At 35.8% G+C, this 14722-nt stretch overlaps 1 protein-coding gene across 4 annotated transcripts in view; it reads right to left on the reverse strand.

Moving 5' to 3' along the window:
• The window catches only part of grin1b (glutamate receptor, ionotropic, N-methyl D-aspartate 1b), a 40880-nt gene that overhangs the window by 15086 nt on the left and 11072 nt on the right, over positions 1–14722 (reverse strand). For all 4 annotated transcript variants that reach the window (XM_087250904.1, XM_087250902.1, XM_087250903.1 and 1 more), the window contains 11 exon segments: positions 13944–14065; positions 13054–13228; positions 12409–12553; positions 10874–10960; positions 10650–10785; positions 10432–10559; positions 10078–10242; positions 8549–8667; positions 5496–5608; positions 5209–5357; positions 3535–3692 (listed from right to left, as the gene is read on the reverse strand). In XM_087250904.1, the coding sequence (XP_087107030.1) occupies positions 3535–3692; positions 5209–5357; positions 5496–5608; positions 8549–8667; positions 10078–10242; positions 10432–10559; positions 10650–10785; positions 10874–10960; positions 12409–12553; positions 13054–13228; positions 13944–14065 (1497 nt within the window).

Here is a 14722-nt window from a genome sequence, read left to right on the forward strand (position 1 = left end):
ATAGTTTAACCTTATTGTCTGAACTTAATACACTCACCAAACACTATTAGATACACCTGTATGCTAGTTAACACACATTTCTAATCAGCCAATCACAAGGCAGCAACTCAATGCATTTAGACATGGTCAAGATGACCTGCTGCAGTTCAAGCCAAGCATCAGAATGGGGAAGAAAGGTGATTTAAGTGACTTTGAGCGTGGTATAATTGTTGGTGCCAGACGGGCTGGTCTGAGTATTTCAGAAACTGCTGATCTGGGATTTTCATGCACAACAATCTCTAGGGTTTACAGAGAATGGTCCGACAAAGAGAAAATACCCAGTGAGCAGCAGTTCTGTGGGTGAAAATGCCTTGTTGATGCCAGAGGTCAGAGGAGAATGGCCAGACTGGTTCCAGCTGATAGAAAGGCAATAGTAACTCAAATCGTTACAACTGAGGAATGCAGAAGAGCATCTCTGAACACACAAGTCAAACCTTGAGGCGGATGGACTACAGCAGAAAAAGACCACACCGGATGCCAGTCCTGTCAGCTAAGAACAGGAAACAGAGGCTACAATTCGCACAGGCTCACCAAAATTAGACAACAAAAGATTGGAAACACGTTGCCTGGTCTAATGAGTCTCGATTTCTGCTGTGACATTCGGATGGTAGGGTCAAAATTTGGCATCAACCACATGAAGGCATGACCCATCCTTGTATCAACAGTTCAGGCTGCTAATGATGGTGTAATTTTGTGGAGGATATACAGTATTTTGGACACTTTGGGCCCCTTACTACCAATTTAACATTGTGTCAATGCCACAGCGTCACAACGTCACAGAAAGATATAGAGGAATATTTCCAGTACCTTGTTGAATCTATGCCACAAAGTATTAAAGCAATTCTAATGGCTAAAGGGGGTACAGCCCGGTACTTGGAAGGTGTACCTAATAAAGTGGCCGGTGAGTGTATATCCCCTTGTTGTACTAATTGTAGTCTATTGTTACTTGTTACTTTTTTCTGTTCCCCTTGTTTTGTTTGGGTTATTTGGTAATGTATTGGTCTTTTGAATTACCAATAAACCTGGAGAGATTGCATTTGGACACTTTTTTCATTCCTTGCACCACAGGTCAGACGTGACACCTTGATTTACTTTTTTCTTCTTATGATACTTTTATGAACAAACAGTTTAAAAAAAGATATTCAAAGAGTCAAAAATTATGAAACCTGTTCGAAACCTGAATTTAGATTGGTCCCTAATTAAACTTATGAAAGTGAAAAATATTCCTGTATGGGCTATTCTGAAATAAGAGCATGAGTGCTGATTTCCCAATTATTAGCACAAGAATATGATACTTCATTTATGCAACAGTTCAACAAGCAAGATTTTAAAGTTGAGACAATTTTCAGGAACAATGCTTAGTTTTTACATTTTCAGTTAAAACAGTTAGATATTAGACACAAGAATGTCTGATTTTTTTTCATTAATATTTCCAACAAAACTAGATCCAATCAATACTTGAGAACAAAACATTTGTGCAATACTGTGGTGTTTCATTCCATTTATACAGTTGAAGTCAGAATTATTAGACCTATTATTAGTATTTTCTTTTTAAAAAATTTCCAAATGATGAAAAAGCAATCTATTTCAATAGAGCAAGAATTTTTTTGTATTTGTCTTATTTGAGCTAGAACTTAAGCAGTTTTTTTTTTTAACTATGTTAAGGTCGCAATTATTAGCCCCCTTAAACAATATATATACTGAGCAAACTATTGTATTTAGAATTGTGTTGGAAAAAAAATCTCTCTGGTTAACAGAAATTGGGGGAAAAAAATAAAAAGGGGGGCTAGTAGTTCTGACTATAACTGTATAAACAGTCATTTGCTTTGTTTCTAAATGAATAGAAATACCAGGGTGTTCAATAATAACCTTGTTTTTTGTCCCTGTTTTACTTGAATTGCAGCAGAATAGAAGCTGTATGAGCTTTGAGCAGTTTGAGCAAAACTCGATGATGATCCGATCTGATCCTACAGGATTTGAGGATGATCTATGAAGGCAATCTCGGGCTTCATTGTACGAATGCAGATCTTTTTGTACAAAGAGTGCAGACTCTCAAATATTTTGTCTTCATTTCATTTCAAATTTATTTAGGTTTTCATTTTTCAACATCGTATCCATTATCAGCAGCTCTAAATTGGACTACACTACTTTTTTACCAACAGCAGACAATTAGCATCTTCTAAGTAGATATTTCCTGAAGATTACAATTTTTAACTCCAGATGTAAAAAATTGGTCAATAGCATTATTAAACATCCTGGCAGGCTGTCATCTGTTCTCGTCTTAGCCTTGTAACAAGGGTCTTTTCTAAAATACGACTCCCAGCCCCTGCTTTGTATTCAGCATCAATACTGTACTGATTCACACTAACTGGTGTTTAGCCGCTCTCTGCTCTTCTTCGCGCACTCATTGAGATAAGAGGAATGTGTGTCACTCTTTAAACTGACTGGCTCTCTGCTGCCTGCTTCCTGGCATCAGTATCTATGCCCGGACCTTAACTATGTGCTGTAATATTGTGCTATTTAACAATTAACAAAATAAACCATACAAACAATACAAAAAAAATTTGACAAGTAATAAATCTCTTGATTGCCGACTAGTTAATACAATAATTAATTAGATTATTTTAGATTACTTTTGACAGAACCGGTTTCTCAAATAGATCTGAATCTAATTATTTTGTACCACATTGATAGAAATAAGAAAAAGAAACAACATGGTGCATTAAACATTGCATTAAATGAAGGTTTCCCAAACTGATACTTAATAAAAATGTAAAATAATTAAAAATAAATTCTAGAATATGAAAAAACAATATTGATAAAAGCATTAAATCTCTTGATTGTTGACTAACTATTAAAATAATTATTTAGATTACATTTTTAATTACTTTTGACAGAACCTGTCTCTCAAATTGATCTGATTCAAATTATTTTGTACCACAAAATAGAAAAAAGAAATAGAAAATTACATGAAGTGCATTAAACATCACATTAAATTAAGGTTTCCCAAACTGTGATACTTAATTAAACAATAAAAATGTAAAAACAATAAAAAAATAAATAAATCTAGCATAAGAAAAAAACAAAAAAACAATTATGATACAGGTATTTAATCTCTGATTGTTGACTAGTTAATAAAATAATTTATTAGATTACAGTTTTAGGTTACTTTTAGATTACTTTTGACAGAACCTGTTTCTCAAATAGATTTGAATCAAATTGTTTTGTACCACATTGATAGAAATAAGAAAAAGAAAGGATATGACGTGCATTAAACATCACATTAAATGATGGTTTCACAAACTTTAATTAAACAATAAAAAATGTTAAAAGCTATTTAATACAAGAAAAAAAAACAGTAACGATACAAGTAATTAATCTCTTGATATTATTAGATTACATTTTGGATTACTTTTGACATAGCCTTACTTTAAAAAAACACACACACCCACTTAAAAAAAAAACAATTTTGAAAGTATTAAAAAAATGACTTACTTGTCTCGCACAGCCTGGATGGCTTCAGCGGCGCTCTCGTAGTTGTGCTTTTCCATGTGGCGGTACATGGTGCTAAGCTCAACTTGGCGCCGGAAATAAATGTCCACAGAGCTCTGCTTCACTGTGGCGTAGATGAACTTATCTGATGGGTTTCGCAGCTGAAACACAAAGAAACAGTTTGGATGGTCTTGACGAACTGCTTGTAGATGTAGTGAAGTGACTGTTGATTCACAACATGCTGAATAATTCAAGTAAAATGGTGTTTGGTGTCTGCAATTCCAAAATTTGGAAGTTTTTTTTTGTCTCTGTAATAACATTAAATATTAAAGATGAAAATAGTGGTGGGAATTGAGTGTGACCTAAAAATGTTCAGTGAAGTCATATTGCTGTGTGTCTAAGAAGAAAGCTAGAAAATAAGTAACTTATGTGTGACAATGAACTATAAAACCAGATTTTTAAAATGAGATGTATACATCCCGTGTAAACTGAATAAATAGGCTTTTCACTGATGTATGGTTTTTTAGAAAGTGACAATATTTGGCTGAGATGTTCACAAACAACTAAATATTTTAAAATTCTAAACCTTTTTAAAGTTGTCCAAATAAATTAAATGTGCATATTACCAGCCAAATATTAGGTTTTGATATATTTACAGCTGGAAATTTCAAAACTATTTCCAAGAATCTTGATCTTTAATTAATATTGTAATGATTTTTGGCATAAAATAAAAAATCTATAATTTTGACCCATACAAAGATTTTTTGGGTCTAGTAACATAAGACTGGTTCTGTGGTCCAGGGTCACTAATTATAGTTTAAAAATTACATTCAGTACTGAATTACAGCAGGTGTCTGGTAGATTACTTATAATTGTCTGTTGCTGATTACAAATAACATGACCGGAGTTGTAATTATTTATTAGATTACACATTTTTTAATGACTTTTTGGTTACATTAGAATCATTTTTACCCACCCTGTTTTTCAAAGAGATTTAAATGAAAATATTTTGTACCGGGATGATCTAAATAATAAAAAGGAAATACATTTCCTACTCTGCTTTCAATAACTTGAAGTGCATTAAAGAACTCCAACCTGGAGTTGTGATCTACAGCTAATGTTTTTTTTTTTAATTATAAAAATAAAAACATTTGATAAAACTGTACATTTTATATATTTACCTACATGCCAATGGAAAGACAATTATATTAAAAAACTGCGGAAAATCCATAAACCATTAATAATTTACAATGTAAATAATGTTATTGTGTGATTAATTAAAAAGATAAACATGTAAATATTAGCATTTTAAAATGCAATTTAATCTAATTACAATTCTGGATCAGGTATTACACAGCACTGCTTCTCAAAAACCTACAGACTCATTAAAAAAATACAATTACTTGCTATTTTACATCAAATGTTTACATTTATTTCTTTGCCAATTTTCAGCCCACATCCCAGAACTGACATACTGTAGGCTGTTATGATGAAAAAAGCCACATAAAAATAACCTTTGTGAACAAAATGACCCGTAATTACATGTCCTTGACAAGCTTAATTATATGCGTTGATTTTATGCTGTGTGAAATGTGCAATCTCTAAACGTGCTAATTTTCAGCCTTATTTGATATTCTGTTGTATAACATGTAGCACTGCTTCATATTTCCTGCTCACCCTAGGGTCGTTGATGCCGGTAATGCGCTCCTCAGGCCGATCCAGCACTAGGAAGGCTGCCAAATTGGCAGTATAAGATGCAACTATAATCATAGCAAAACCAGCCCACACCATACCTAAAATCCTCGCCGAAAAGCTCCGAGGGGCACCTGTGAATGGAAGCGTGGAGGTGAGAGCGATAAAGAATATTATGCTTACTGCACAATCAATCAAACACTGAGTCAGCAATATCTGCACCTCACAGGGGGAAATGGAGCGAATAATAATTTGCTTGCTGATTTTTCTACCTTCTCCAATGCCGGAGTTCAGAAGTACACCCCAGGAGAACCACATAGCTGAGGATAAGGTGAGGGCGTCTTCTTCTTCCTCTTCGCTATTCACTTTAAACCTTCCAAATGGGCTGCAGAGCGAAGCACATATCAGTCAGAGACAGACATTTCATACTTGTTAATCTTCAGTAAACCTTTTGGAATGTTCTGCAACATATTTAATACTGAGCTTCATTCTCACATCCGTACAGTCGGTTAGCTCTTTAAAAAAATTGTCAGAGGATGAGTTTTAATGGAAATGCCCACTAAAAAAAGATTCAAATCCTGTCATTTAGAGACACTCAGTAGTGTAACTCTACAATATTCATACCGATATTGGCATTCACATTAAATTTAAATTACAGACATAACAGATACACATTAAAGGGCCATGAAACCTCCCGCTTTCGGTTCAAGTCTACCTCATAATTTAAAAAAGAAATGCTTCATGATGGGCGTGGCCAGCAGAAGAGGTGAGAAAGAGGGGAGCGAACAACTGTTGTCTGTTGGCTCATAAAATGAGACACAAAACCGTGAGGAAAGCCATGATTTTACAGTTTACAAAGTTAAAATGCAAAGAAATAAACTAATTTAATGTCCTCCTACATTTGTTATTCCTAATTTCATATACACATAACCAAAATTTGTTATATCATTATAAAGATAGTCGTGTGAACTATAAATGAGGAGGATTTCAATCCCTGGCTCTGAATGTGCCGGTAATCCAAAAGATTTTAAAAATAGGTGAACACAGCAGCACAGATATAGGCGATGTGTCTGAATAGTAGCAAAGTCAACTGATAAAAGAAGAAGCCGTTCTCCATTTCCTGTTTAGCTCTCCCGACAAAAATGCTTACTGCAAGCCAACAGCTTTGCTGTATCGACCCTGACAGCATTGCAGAGAAAAACATGCAACAAACCCTGTTGATCATGGAAACACACACATACGCCCCTTCATGTATGGCTAAATACTGTGTGCCGTGTGCGAACGCGGTCTCACCCAGTCATTGGGTCTCACAGCTTGGCAGGTCTGCCTTGCCTTCATAAAGCATGTGCTCTCAATAATAATTAAGAAGCAGGGTCTTCTCATAGGATAAGAAAACTCAGCTATGATTAATAATGAGAAACTGACGAGTCATCTCTCCACTATAGCAGATTTGCGATACATCACCGATTTAAATCCCTCCCTAACAATGGTTTTAAACCCGGACAATGAAATTAGCTGAAAAAGCTTAAAATTACCCAGTTTTCCCCACAATTAAAGCTGACAGGAGCTAATGTTGTCTTTACTAATGCTTAACACACACAAATCTGTTAAAATATCATGTGTCAAAATAACCCACTCACATATTCTGACCTGTACCTATTAAAATGTTTAAAAGAATAACACTTATGTATTGTTGGGGATGTTTTATCCACTCTGGGGTGATTTTGAGTCCTAATTTGGTAATAATTCTTTCTGTTTTTCAGCTTGCAGAATGATTTTTTGTGACAAATCTTGAGACATAGTTTTGGAAAATGCTTTGAATGAAAAAACTAAACTAAACAATACACAAACAGGCAAATTTCCAAAGGGTCTATCTAAAAGGTTAATTGTGCCAACTAATGACAACAGTAAAAATTACCAATTTAATCTCTTCCTGACAGAGAAAACCAACAATTAATATGCATAATTATATGGTATCTTGGTTTTGCAATCATAAAATGTGGTTATAATGGTAGTCAATGGGGAAAAACAGCCACCAACAGTAAATCAGAAAGAATGAAAATCTTAAGCTGCACAAAAACTAACAATGCATCAAAAGTAGTGTTGTTACTCATCTTTCATGTTCATATATTGAAAATACGTTATTTTGTGTGTTTTTTCACCAAATCAGTGACATCATTTGTGAACTTGGCAAATAAAGAGTTAAAATCCTATTAATGAGCTAAAAACATTTAGTAGTTTTGATCAGGACTGAGGTTGATTTACACATTTATGCAGAAACATTTGAAAAAAATATTTATTTAATGCATTTTTACAGCAGTTTAATTCCATGAATGTTTTCATCCTGAAAATAATGAAAGGTAGCACATTTGAACAGAGAAAATAAGAAAATGTTTTTTTTTTAAATGACAAAACTTCTAGCAGACAATAAATAAAATGTAAAAATCTAGTATTTGGTATGTAGAGTGATTTACATGCTATAAAATGATTGTTGTAAATAAGCCTGTCAAGTTATTTTGTTATATAAACTATAACAAAAGACACTTGCTGTAAATCCTGCATAAAATACATGATATTTTTTGTGTTTAAAAATATTATTAACATAGCATTCTAATGTATGAGAAACAAATTACAGCTATAATATACATTTATTGTTTTGATGCTTAAAACAACAACTTACAGTTAAAGTCAGAATTATTAGCCCCCATGAATTATTAGCCTTCCTGTTTATTTGTTCCCCAATTTCTGTTTAATGGATTGATTTTTTTCAACACATTTCTAAACATAATAGCTTAATAACTCATTTTTTAATAACTGATTTATTTTATCTTTGCCATGATGACAGTAAGTAATAATTTACTAGATAATTTTCAAGACACTTCTATACAGCTTAAAGTGACATTTAAAGGCTTAACTAGGTTAATTAGGTTAACTAGGCAGGTTACAGTAGTTAGGCAAGTTATTGTATAACAGTGGTTTGTTCTGTAGACTATAGAGAAAAAAATATACCTTAAAGGGTCTAATAATTTTGTCCTAAAAATGGTTTTAAAAAAATTAAAACTGATTTAATTCTAGCCGAAATAAAACAAATAAGACTTTCTCCAGAAGAAAAAATATTATCAGATATATTGTGAAAATTTCCTTGCTCTGTAAAACATCCTTTGGGAAATATTTAAAAAAGAAAAAAAATTCAAAGGGGGGCTAATAATTCTGACTTCAACTGTATATAGGTTTGTGCTAAAAACATCAACAATAAATTAACCTAAAAAATACTGTTTAGGTAAATGATGACAGGATTTCTACATTATAAAATGCTGTCCTTTACCTGAAACGGTCTAATAGGTAGAGCATCACCGCCACAACATGGACCGATAGACCCACCAGTAACCACAGAGTGCTCTGAAAGGGCTGCATGAACGAGTCCAGTGTACTGCGTGGTATTTCCTGCAAAACAACATAGCTTTATCCAATCCAACAAACACCACCCACATCGCCATATGGAACATCAAATGGAGTCGACGTCTGTGCTGGTCAGAGGTGTATTTATAGATTTCACTGTATGCCAGAGTCAACTGATTTACCACAGCATTTTCTCAGTGTACAAAGATAAGCCCACTTCAGGGAATTCAATTAAATCAAGAAACTGTAATACTATTTCTGTCCCAGAAAGTCATGTTCCCAGTGGATGTTTCCCAAAAAATTAATTACATTTCAGACACTTTATTAGAAACTTGAAGATGTAAACTATAATGAAACTGACCCCAGATCATTTCTCATTGGCCCCAGGGTATAATGTAGGTTTAACGAGATAGTCTTATGCAAAAATTTAAATGCTATGATTAATATTAGCTTTATGCATTGTATTTCTTTGTATGTTTTTTTTCTTTCTTTTTTTTTAAGTGTCATTTTTTTGAGGAGGTACAGTTCTGTTACTGATACTTAAAATAAAACAAAAAGTAGCTGAATATGTACTATAGTATTTTATGATATAGCTATAGCTTGAATATAAACTAATAAAACAAAAAATTAAATGCAAAAAAATTAACTAATCACAATTACTGGCATGAGACTTCAACAAAACGTAAAAATAAAAACTAATTCAAAATATTCATTTTTTTTCGATTTTCTTTTTTGGACAAGTTCTGTTACTGTTACTTAAGATCAAATAAACAGTAACTGAATATATATATATATATATATATATATATATATATATATATATATATATATATATATATATATATACTCAACGGCCACTTTATTAGGTACACCTGTCAAACTGCTCGTTAACTAAAATTTATAATCAGTCAATCACATGGCAGCAACTCAATCTATTTAGGCATGTAGAAGTGGTCAAGGCCATTTGCTGCAGTTCAATCAGAGCATCAGAATGGGGAAGAAAGATGGTTTAAGAGTCTTTGAACGTGACATGGTGGTTGGTGCTAGACGGGCTGGTCTGATGGGATTTTCATGCACAACCATCTCAACCATCACAACACGTCCAACCTTGAGGCGGATGGGCTACAGAAGCAGAAGATCACACTGGGAGCCACTCATGTCAGCTAAGAACAGGAAACTGAGGCTACAATTCACACAGGCTCACCAAAATTGGACAATAGAAGATTGGAAAAACATTGCCTGGTCTGATAAGTCTCGATTTCTTCTGCGTCATTTGGACGGTAGGATTAGAATTTGCCACGAAGGATTAAGGCAGTTCTGTAGGCTAAAGGGGTCCAACCCGATACTAGTAAGCTATACCTAATAAAGTGGCCAGTGGGTGTAAACATATAAAAATAAAAACTAATTTAAAAACTGAACACAATACTTGATAATCCAAGATTATCTGAGACTCACCTTTTTGACAAGTATTGTGAGCCCCTGGTATTTGAACGGTTTAGAGAACTCTATGTACTGGGCTCGTTCATTGTTGATTGTAAGTGGAGCCACGATCATGTCTGCCAGGCCACTCAGAAGCTCTCCCATCATGCCATTCCACTCTTTCTTGTTGCTGTTATTTACCTGGTATCAGGAAGATAACACTAAGCAATTTGTCATGCATCAATGGCCTTTACTTCATGTAAATTTCAGCAGATTCTCAACAGCCTCTGTGAAGAAGAGCTGGGAAAGGCTATGGCATGACCTTGAAAACAAAAAGACATGCAAAGCTTCAGGCAGGTGAAAAATCAATAAAGTTATCATATTACTCACACGCTCCTGAGTGCCAAATTTGCCATCAGCCACAAGATGCACTTCATAGGTGAAGTTCATTGTGAATGCAAGTTTGATCAAAAGGTCAATGCAGAACCCATAGCAGCACTGAGGCACTATGGGGCGACCTGTATTTATACAAGCCAGTCAGATCCAGACAAAGCACAACTGCAATCCAAAACAATAGCATACACTATGATATAACACATAATAAATACCTGGAATGGTCTCGTTTGGGCCGGTGCAGATCACTTTTTTGATTTTGACTCCATTTACAGTGTGCTCTTCCTTACAGGTTCCATCTCGTAAAGTCGGCTTCACGTAGACAAAGGGCTCTTGATGAATTGTTACAATCTATCAGTGGGAAAAATAAGTAAATGTAAATGTAACACCTCCTCCTCCTAAAACAAAGATGTATTAAAATTGCTGCAATGAGACGTACCTTTAATCTTGTTGACATCTGATAGCCTTTCGGCTTTTCAGTCTCTCCTCCTGGCCAAATAATCTTCCTCTGAGCGTTCATTACAACCTGGAACAATTTGTTTTTCCGTCAGTTGCCTTCATTCATCACACTACATTAATTTACTGTTGCAATTGCTGTATTGTAAAGCAATTATACTAAACAAATAATCCTTGTGTATGAGAACATGCAGTAGGTTTACTTCATGGTCTCCTGTGTTGCAAATTACAAGAGTTTCTGAGTCATGCAAGTAGTGACAAACTATAGCAGGGTGACCGCGGGGTCTTAAAGAGTCTTAAAATGTCTTAAATTTCACAGAAATGTTGTCTTGTAGTTCTTAAATCATTTTAAACAGGTCTTAATTTTAAAAGTTGTCGAAGTAATGTTGGCCAAACGGGCCAACACCCATCCTAACACCAACAATCTATTATAGTGTTTTAAAGAAAACTATAAACAATTACACAATTCTTCTTGATAATAATAGCTATATATCCCTTTACACAATCTTCCATTTACACAAAAAACTATTTACAGAAGTATGAGTGGACATCATATTTATAATGAAAATTTTGTTTTATAACAGAAATTAAAACTGAGCACTTCGCTAGTGATAAAACAGTTAAACAGACCATCTGCAGTTGGAGGATAAAGAACGAGCCTCCTCCATTTGGCCTCTTTACTTCTACTCTTGTTTACTTTTGTGAATAAGGAACGGTGTTGTATGCACTCCACTGAAGACATTTATTAGCCTACATATTTATTTTTATTTGTTAAGCACAAAGATTTATTTCAAAACAAAATTCAGTTCTAATTTCCAGCAAACTAATAAATAAACAATAATAACGAATTGTGGTCAAACAACTGAGTTATATGCAAAACATGTCCTATTCTTATGCCCACAATGCACCTTCATGCACCTTGACACCACCTGGATTTGCTATTTAAACAGTGTGGTGCAAAGCGTTGCGTTGGTCTAAAAAATAGCAACCCCCACTCACTCACTTTCCTTACTAATTCCTTGCTTATTTTCATCAGGGGTCTCGGCAGTGGAATGAACCACCCAATGCTGCCACCAACCAGCACAGAGAGTACAATTATTAGCCCTGAGGAACACTCAACTACTCTCTCGTTCACACACTACAGTCAATTTAGTTTATCCAATTCACACATAACGCATGTCTTTGGACTTTGGGGTAAACTGGAGCACCCGGAGAAAACCCACACAAGCACTGGGCGAACATGCAATCTTCACACGGAAATGCCTTCTGGTCTAGCCAGTGACCTCCTTGCTAGGGCAACCATGCTAACCACTTAGCCGCTGTGCCGGCCAAACTATAGAATATTAAAAAAAAATTAACCTAAAGAAATATGTGCTTTCATTGTGCACTGATGGCTCACTAAATGGAAAGCTTTAACCTTATGTTAAAGTGTTACAATAAGATTACAGTGTGCTGCTGTCCAAATATTTCTGCCAAGCAGAAGGACAGCTCATTAAAAAGGCTGAGCCGATTTCATACTTGCGAGCCATTGTAGACGCCCACTTGCACCAGCCGGGTTTTCTGGTAGTTCAGAATGCTGTAGTGGGCGAACCTCCTGTCTCCGTCATCATTAAACTCCACGCGGCCTGTCAGGCCATCTGGATACTTGGATGACATCAGCACTCTAGTACACCAGAGGGGCATTTTAGAAAAGGCACAAAATGCTCATTTAAACACAAAGGAGGACATTGACGATGACTGGAAGTAATGGAAGATTAGATGGGAGATGCAGGTGTGTCTCAGGTAAAGATATGACGACTAACTAGGGAAGATTATGGGGTGTTGTGTAGGGTGGGATGGCACATATTGTGCAGGCACAGACATAGGAGAACAGAAATGACACCTGTAGGGGTCTCAAATTGGTACCACCAGATTTCACAAGGCCAATGTAATCAACAACTTAACAGGCTTGTTGTGTCCTTGCACTCCAATATTCCTCCAATTGAGGAGTCAGGGAATGGTTTTAGAAGCCGAATGCTTGGGATTTCAATGTTTGCGGTGTGAAAGCTTCCACTCTTGTCAGTGCCAGACCAGTGGTAATGTATGGTAATGCATGACAGCTAATGGATGGTTGGTTGGTTGGAAAGCTAGCGACTGCTAGCCAGCGCTCATCCCTGGCCTCACCGTTTGAAGAGTGGGCCAGTCTTCCAGATGTTTGTATTGCCAACACAGCCTCGAGGAGGCTCTGTGATATTCTCCTTCTCAAAGAGCTCCTGGATGGACTGGGCCACCACAGCCACGGCATCGTAGATGTGCGCAGACTCGTTCTTGCCATTGATTAGCTGGAGGCCGAGCAAGCCTGCCCAGTTGACAACATTACATGGTGTTGGCCAGTGCCTCACAACAAGACTTTAAGAGGCATACTCATACTCATAATAATAATAATAATAAAGAAACGCACACATTGGCAGAGAAAGAAACAAAAAACGTGCATTGCATATGAGCAACGAATTGTCTCAAGACAGACAGAAGGACTGTGAAAGTCATGGGGGGTTAGGACAGGGTCAGCACTGAGCAGAATGACGTGAAGTTGAACACGGATGTGTTTATAAAGAAGCCAGGAACAAAGAAATGCGATTGTCGCTTACCATCGTATCCACACCTCAATGTGGAAGTAGCAAAGCGTCACTTACAAATAAACTCATGAAAGCCAAACCTTAAAAAATGTATGCACACTCAAACCAATATGGATTACCACAACTCTCTATTGCATCAATTGTTGTCTACTGAAAGAAAGGACAAACACTCAAAAATGAAACAAATTAAACATTAGACATAAAGCACAGTACAATGAGTAAAGAGTCACTGTGTTTAAAACCTTTAAACACGCAGCTGTTTAAACGTTTAAACACGCAAGTACAGCACAGACACTGATTCGTCGGTGGGGATTGCAAATTGTAATCGTATAAAAAGCTTAAAAGGCAAACATGTTCAAATTGTTAAACAGCCTGGGAGAGAGAGAGAGAGAGAGAAAGAGCAAGAGAATGAAAATGGAGAGGATGAAAAGTACATACCATCTGGGGCTTCACTCAGTGCTTTACCAGACATCTCCCTTTCTCCAACCAGCCACACGTAACCAGAGCCTGTCATATTGAGCTGGCGTGCCACTTTATAAATGGCCGCGGCTTCGTCTTCACTGTGATCGGATAAAGATTGGTTGTAACGAATTGGAGTCATTGCAATAAACACCTACATTTTTCAGATTATGAGAAAGTCCACTTGGAATCTGTCAGTGCAAACATCTGAGCTTGGGTTGATTGCGTGTCTCTTGTTAAATACAGTATTTGTAGACAGATTTGACCATGCTTTTAGTCACCAACTCGAGTGTAAAACATGTCTAAATCTATTACGCGGGATGCCTCCAATTTCCCCTCAAGTCAATCTGTGTGCGCCTGATTGAGTGACTCATGAAGGGCAAAGAAACTGTTTGACATTTTAATCTCATTTACAAATTAGATGTTGGCTCATTTAGCCAGACAACACCTTATGAAGTGTTTGTGCGGCAGCTGGACATAATGTTTGCTTTAACAGTAATCCTTAACCTCACAGAAATTGTTAGCTGTTTGGGTATGCACAGTAAATTGTCTTTTAGGGTGTGTTACACTTACAGATCAGTTCTCTTGGTTAGTCCTGTCCATAATGAAAATTTAAAGTCCCCAAGAAATCAAAACTAACCATATGATTTTGTTAGCTTACATTGCTAGTTTTTTTTATCTGTGCATGTCATTAAGAAAAAAAAAATTGTTTGGCCTTGTAATCTTGAATTGAAATCTGAAAATGCACTTCCTGTTTG

Source organism: Danio rerio, chromosome 5, assembly GCF_052040795.2.
Source record: "Danio rerio strain M-AB ecotype USA chromosome 5, GRCz13ab, whole genome shotgun sequence".
Taxonomy (NCBI): Eukaryota; Metazoa; Chordata; class Actinopteri; order Cypriniformes; family Danionidae; genus Danio; species Danio rerio.